The 6,759-nt window shown below is 43.9% G+C and overlaps 2 protein-coding genes across 3 annotated transcripts in view; both read right to left on the bottom strand.

The window, feature by feature from the left end:
• Fam183a (family with sequence similarity 183 member A) overlaps positions 1-187 on the bottom strand; it is an 8,770-nt gene extending 8,583 nt beyond the window's left edge. For both annotated transcript variants that reach the window (XM_036194680.1, XM_036194679.1), the window contains exon 1: positions 1-187. This exon is cut by the window's left edge and continues 7 nt beyond it. In XM_036194680.1, the coding sequence (XP_036050573.1) occupies positions 1-126 (126 nt within the window). In that variant the 5' untranslated portion in view covers positions 127-187.
• Positions 188-4,688: 4,501 nt separating this feature from the next.
• Positions 4,689-5,742, bottom strand: LOC118588428 (olfactory receptor 1019-like). Its single transcript, XM_036194729.1, has one exon. The coding sequence runs from the start codon at positions 5,663-5,665 to the stop codon at positions 4,739-4,741; it is 927 nt and encodes a 308-aa protein (XP_036050622.1). The 5' UTR covers positions 5,666-5,742; the 3' UTR covers positions 4,689-4,738.
• Positions 5,743-6,759: the final 1,017 nt, after the last annotated feature.

A 6,759-nucleotide genomic window follows, 5' to 3' on the forward strand; every position in this document is an offset into this window, starting at 1 on the left:
CAGGGGATTCACGTGATACTGCGTGTACAACTTCTGTGCTCGAAGCTCTTTCAGGAATAATTCTCGCAAGATCTGATTCTGATGAACTTCATCCTGAATCATCTTCTGTCCCAAGTGTCCTGCCATGGCCTTGCCCTTGCTCTGAGAGGTCAGGCTATTTGACCTTCCCTTGCCTGGAGAAAGGTCGCCTTCTACTGTCTCCTAGCAACAGTGTTCCCCTTGTGTTCAGGCAACAGCGTCCTTTCTGTCTCTAGGCAACAGCGCCCAGATTCCATAGCACCACCCTCCCCGGCGGTCTCTCTCTGGCTTCTGTCCACTCTACCCCTCCCAGTTCTCAGGCTCCTGGTGTCTCATTAAATCTTCCGCCAGTGTCCTCAGACCGGACCCAGCATCTGGATCTAGAGCAGCCCCGGGTGCACTGCTAGGAAAGGGCTGCTGTCCCTTCCCCCACCCAGCAAGGAAAGACTGAAGAGTGGACCTCAGCATGGCTGATCATTTCCTAAAGACGGTTTAAGGAAAAGACAGAAACTTATAGGTTTGAAAGTAGGTGCCCAAAATTGAGGGGGGCGGGGGACAAAACAAAACACCTCTGGCACACAGGAACACACAAGGGAGCGCAGAGACAGGGAAATACAAAGAGTTAAATATTACTGCTACTGTGAGAACCAGCCTCCAGCAGCTCAGGGCTTGAGATGGGGCCTATGAAGTTGGCAGACCTTTGACTTTTCTATCTGAGGGAGTAACACTTAATTCTCTGGGGCCAGCGAGGGGTTGCTAAACTGAACTCTGGAGCAGGAGAGAGAGGGAAAGAACACACACATACACTCCTAGGGTCTTTCTATCATCTTCTGTCTCACTTCAACCTTTATTTTTCCTTTACAGCTTACATATCCTAACAAAATCTTTCAAGCAATATAAAAACTACAATGTGGTTACATTCTATTTTTTAAGTGAATGATTACAACAAATACAAGTAAAAAACATGTTTTCCATACCCCTTTCATGATTAAATAATATTTTACAAATTACAGATGGAAAACAAATTGTCCCAAGGGCACACATACATTTATATCCAAGCAACTTGTTACAGATTAACAGAGTGTGAGCAAGCGAGATGTTTTCTCCACCAGTTCTTTTGCTGGCAGGCTGTTTTGCAGTTACAAAGAAAGGATGCATCATTTTATTATCTAAAAAGGGACTCTTATAAGGAATCTTAAAAGAATCACAAACCTAAATTTCTATATATGAAAAAGAAATAGCTCTATTTTAAGTCCTCAGGATGCATACCCACTCATCAACCGTTTTCTGTATCAGGAAGCTAAGGGCAGAAATGGGTACAAGGAATTAATCATCACCTTTGGTCATCAACCAATCCTAGGAAGAAAGGCATGTCAGCTAATAATAATTGGGCTGCTTTGTTCTTGTTCCCCCGACGTTAATGAGTCCCTCACTCAGCTATGTGCCTTTCTAAAACATTAGACTGTTTCCTAGGGTTTTTCACCTCAAAGCTATTGCCAAAAATCTTAGTCTAACCTGAAGTCCTTTTCAAAGCTTTGTTTCTGCTGTGATGCACTCTGAAACCTAGGAATGCATCTCCCAACATTAAAAGAATTTAAGCTAGTTGGGCTTGGGACTCAATTGTTTTTCTTAATCATAAATCTAAGCCACAGTGTGTGTGTGTGTGTGTGTGTGTGTGTGTGTGTGTGTGTGTGTGTTACATATGTGTGTATCACATATTTTTTGTGTGTATCAAATATATATATATATATATATATATATATATATATATATATCTCCTCCCTCAAGAGAAACTAGCTATGTGACACTTCCTTGTTTTATTTTTTTATCCTCTGCAGCCTCTGCTTTATCAGTGTCAGGGGCAACACTTTACCCTATGTTAATTTTTCCACTAAACTAACCTCTATCATAATCCCTTACTATATTTAATAAAAACCCTCAACCATCAAAATTCTATTTAAACTGACACTATTATTGTATAAAATCATTGTTTCAGTTAAACATTATAGCTTAAGAGGAAATCAGTTAAACATTATAGCTTAAGAGAAAATCATCTTCATCATAATCCAAAGGTAAAAATGCCCAGTAAAATGGGATATTTCCAAAACCACATTAAAGGCAGTGGGGATCTCCCCACTCCCATTCACACCTTGCCAGATACCAGAGAAAAATGGCAACAGTAAACATACAAAGATACAGCAGTAGCAATAAACATCCAGGGGCAGAGGCTCTCGGGGCCTTGTCTGTCCAAGAGTCACCCAGGGGAGCTTTGCTTCCTAAACCTCAGCTGCCACCTGCTGCTCCTCTGACAGGACCACCTGCAGTCAATCTTCTGATCCGTGCCCAGAGACAGACAGGACCACTGCCCTTTCTAATCTAAGTAATTTCACATCTTTATGGTTTGTTTTATTTATTATTCTTGCTATACTAGGGGTTGAACTTGGAGCTTCTGCATGTTGGGGAGCTGCTCCACCACTAAGCTATACTCCAGCCTTTTTATTTTAAGACAGGACCTTGCTAAGTTGCCCAGGTAAAGGTTGAATTTGCAATCCTCCTGCCTCAGCCTCCTGAGTGCTGAGATTATAAGCCTACCCCACCAAACCCAACTACCTTCAATTTTTCACTGTAGTAAAATGCACATTTTATAAGATCTTAGCCATTGTCAAGTGTGCAGTCTAGCTGCATGAAGTACGGGCACAGTGTGAAACCCAGCTCCAGAATTCATCCCTTAGGCAACTGTCTTCTGCCCCATCCCCTGGCAACCACCATCCTCCTTTCTATTCCTATGTTCAACCCTTAAACGCCTTCTATAACATAGTTTATTTTTAAATAACCAGAAGTAGCCTACAGTAGGGAGAGAAGCCATCCCTGGCTCTAGTGAGCAGCTAAACACAGATGCTAAAGCTTGTACTCGTTCATTCATTCACTCATTCATACATTCATGACCCAGGATAGTTGATGTGTGACACTATTTCAAGAGTCTGTGGCCATTGATTCCAATCCCCAAATCCCCACGTCTACCAATGACTTCATAATCAGCTGCTCTTTCTCCTTGGCCTGTAGGGTTCTTTGCCTCTTGTCTGCAGAACCTTCCTACCCAGTGTTTATATGAGCTCACATGCAATCGCCTTTCAAAGGCCTTCCCAAGCTGTAGAGTCCCTGTCTGTTGATACTCTATTGCAAACTTAGTTACTTCCCTAAATGTACTTGTTTATATCTAAGCTACTTAAAATGAGATAGATCATCTCTCTCTGCATTTCCAGGCCATACAGTAGAGGTAGGTATGTGTTTTGTGTTTGCTGGCTGACTGGATGTCTAGTTTTGTTTGCTTACATTATTATATAATCCCTTAAAACATTCAGATCGACTGTTTCACAATGGCTTATCAATGTGACCATGCCTGGCCCTCTGTGTTTCAAGCAAGGCTCACATTGCCTCTTGGGATCTTCACTGCCTTCTGGAGGGTAAGAAGGAATAAGCTGAGCCTTCAGAGCCACATGGTTGGTTTGAGGATAATTTACAAGATTGCACCTGTTCTCTGTCAACAACACATCCATTCAGCTTGAATTATTAGCCTCCTATCTTGGGACCCTTCATGCAGGGCTGGTGCTAGTGTTGCCTAGAAGGTCAGAAAGAAATTCTAGACTAAGAAGAAATGGCAATTAAGCAATTAAGGGCACAATGAGATGTTTAGGGTATGGAGGCTGAAGATGGACACTTCACTGAAAGTCAAAGAGGAAGTGAATATTTAAATTCTTCAGCATGGGACAAAAATCAGAGGAAGGTCCAAATGACTGAAAGAGTAGAACAGTTTGACATTGAAAGAGAAGGGACAGTTAAAGTGATAAAAAAAAAAAAAAAATGTGTTGCTTGTGGGATATCCAGGAAAAATGAAGCAGAAAAAAATAAACATTGAAAATCCAGATTAGCAGCCATTGCACCAGCAGATGAGAAAGACCTGAGATTCCTGTCTCCTGTAATGAGCAGAGCTCAGAAAGCATGATTCCACAACCATATCAGGTGGGGGGTCTGGTTGATTCACTTTCTATTTCTTATATGTATGAGTGTTTTGCCTGCATGTATGTAGTACAACACATGATGCTTTGCCCACAGAGGTCAGAAGAGAAGGTTAGATACCCTTGAACTGGAATTGCTGAGGATTATGAGCTACCTTGTGGGTGCTGGGAACTCAACACAGGTCCTTTGTAACAGCAGCAAGTGTTCCTGATGGCTAGGCCATCTCTCCAGCCCCTGCTTTGGTTTTTTGTTTGTTTGTTTGTTTGTTTGTTTGTATTGGGGGGGGTTGTTTTTTTTTTTTTTTTTTTTTGAGCTAGGGTCTCATGAGGACACTGGCTTTGAACTCACCACTCAGCTGAGGTTGAATTTGAAGTTCTGATCCTCGTGCCTCCCCCTTCCCAGTGGATTCAACCCTGAGCCACCATATCTGGCTTAGAAAAAAACAAGACTCGTGGATATTTCTGGAGAAATATCATTTGTATGCACCTGTGGCAGGAGCCATAAGTTGCTGAAGTTAAAGGTCACTGGGAGGGAGTGGAGCAGATATGCAGGGACAGGGGAGGCTCCTACAGAGCCTACAGCACCCTTGATCAGCAATGCCAAGTGTCACAGGAAGGGAAAGGGGATTGGGAGGATGGTGAACTGTCTGGCTCCAGCCACAGCCATCAGACCCAAAGAGCCACACAATGCAGTCTTGTAGGACTCAGGACTTTCTTCCACAGTAAAGTTTCTGCAGAGCAAACTTCATGTCTTTGTTCCTCAGACAATAGACAACTGGATTCAAAGAAGGAGTAAGAACAGAGTAGCAAAGAGATGCCAAGCGACCCTGGATTGGGGAGTACCGAGAGGCGGGCCTCAGGTACACGAAGCTTCCAGTCCCATAGAATAAGAGGACTGTGGTCAGGTGAGAGGAACAGGTAGAAAAGGCCTTCCACCTGCCATCCACTGAGGGGATGCGGACAACTGTGGACACGATGCCCACATAGGAGAGGACCATGAGGACAAAGGAGCTCATAACAATGCAGCTGCTGACAGCAAAGCCCACCTCCTCATGGAGATGGTAATCAGTGCAGGACAGTCTCATGACTGGAGGGATGTCACAGAAGAAGTGTTCAACAACATTGGGTCCACAGTAAGGGAGGGAGAAGGTGTTGAAAGTGTGGAAGGCTGAGTAGATGGCCCCACTCACCCAGGCAGTGACCACCAGCTCAACACAACATTTCTGGCTCATGATGGTGCCATAGAGCAGTGGCCTGAGGATGGCCAGGAACCGGTCATATGCCATGGCCGTGAGCAGGAAGCATTCAGTAGATGAAAGTGTGATAAATATGTAAAGCTGGGCTACACATTCGAGATAGGAGATGACTCCCGAGCCTGTGAAGGATATAAGCACTGCCTTGGGGATGGTGGCTGAAGTGTAGCTCATGTCCAGGAAAGATAAATTCTTCAGGAAGAAGTACATGGGGGAGTGAAGCCTACTGTCTCTCATCACTGCTATGATGATGGAGCTGTTCCCCAGGAGGCCAAATGTGTAGACAAGCAAGAAAAACGGGATGACCACCAATTTCAGCTGTGGGACATCTGAGAAGCCCCTGAGGATGAAGTGAGTCACTCTTGTGTGATTGGACATGTCTGCTCAAGTTGTGTTCAGATGCAGGGACCACATACAGCTAAGGGAGAGGTCAGAAATAGGAGGCAGTCTCAGAACATGTGTCTGCAGCTCCATGTTGTCTACAGAGTCATGGCTTTCACCAGAAAACTAACACCAGGAAGCAGCTTATCTAAATGGCCTTTCAAAGAACTAAGGAGGAGGAAAGAGAGGGAGAGGAGAAGGGGAAGGGAGAAGAGAGGAGGGGAGAGAGGGCACACTTGCTCTTAAATTCTCCATGGAGTCAAGTGGGAAGCAGTCCCATGCATTTGCTTTCTATGTGTTAAAGCAAATCAACTCATAAACATTTCGATATTTTTAAAGGACAGAGCAGTTTTATTTTTACTCTCATTATTAACAATTTCCTTCTTACTATCCTACAGATTTTCTGAATCTCCTCATATATTCTTTCTATTGCTGATTCAACACACACACACACCTTCTTTAGTAGTAGTTTCATTATTAATTTTTCTTAAGAGACTTTTTAAATTAATCATTCTACCAACACTGTTGGGCAAATGTCCTCTATTGAAGAACACATGTAACATGAAACACTCGAGTTCTAGGTTTCTGTAAATTCCTGTTCCTAGAGACCTTACTTTTATTTATCCTCCTGCTTTTTTTCACTCTGTGGGTATGGGATGCAGGAACATGCTGTACTCTTTCTCTGCCTGTAGAGATGGTCAGTATCTGATGATGAGCCCTCAGTGGACATTAGTGAATGGGCAAACCAAAGCAAGCATCTGTGGTCTCCCTCAGACATCAGCCTTGGAGCGTATCTCTAAGCTCTGGGGACTGAGCTGTGAGCAAGCTCACGCATTTGGAAAAACATCAACCCCCAACACTCACTGATGCCGAATGTGTAGCCTGCTGATTAGGTTTAGTAGACTATGTTACACCCATGGAAGAATCTGCTGCTCTGAGCCCTTTTCCTGGTTCATCAGCAGCTCCAGAGAAGACAGCTGCCACGGGTGCTGAACGGGGGGGCCGAGGCTCCCACTTTTATCACGTATTCCCTACATTCCTGGGAAAGACTGCACTACTATTTGGCTGAGGACCTCACGATCACCCCCAGG

This window comes from Onychomys torridus, chromosome 8 (assembly GCF_903995425.1).
Source record: "Onychomys torridus chromosome 8, mOncTor1.1, whole genome shotgun sequence".
NCBI classification, from domain to species: Eukaryota; Metazoa; Chordata; class Mammalia; order Rodentia; family Cricetidae; genus Onychomys; species Onychomys torridus.

Coding starts and splice junctions, on each gene's coding strand:
- LOC118588428 (XM_036194729.1), bottom strand. CDS start 5,665: ATGTCCAATCACACAAGAGTGACTCACTTCATCCTCAGGGGCTTCTCA.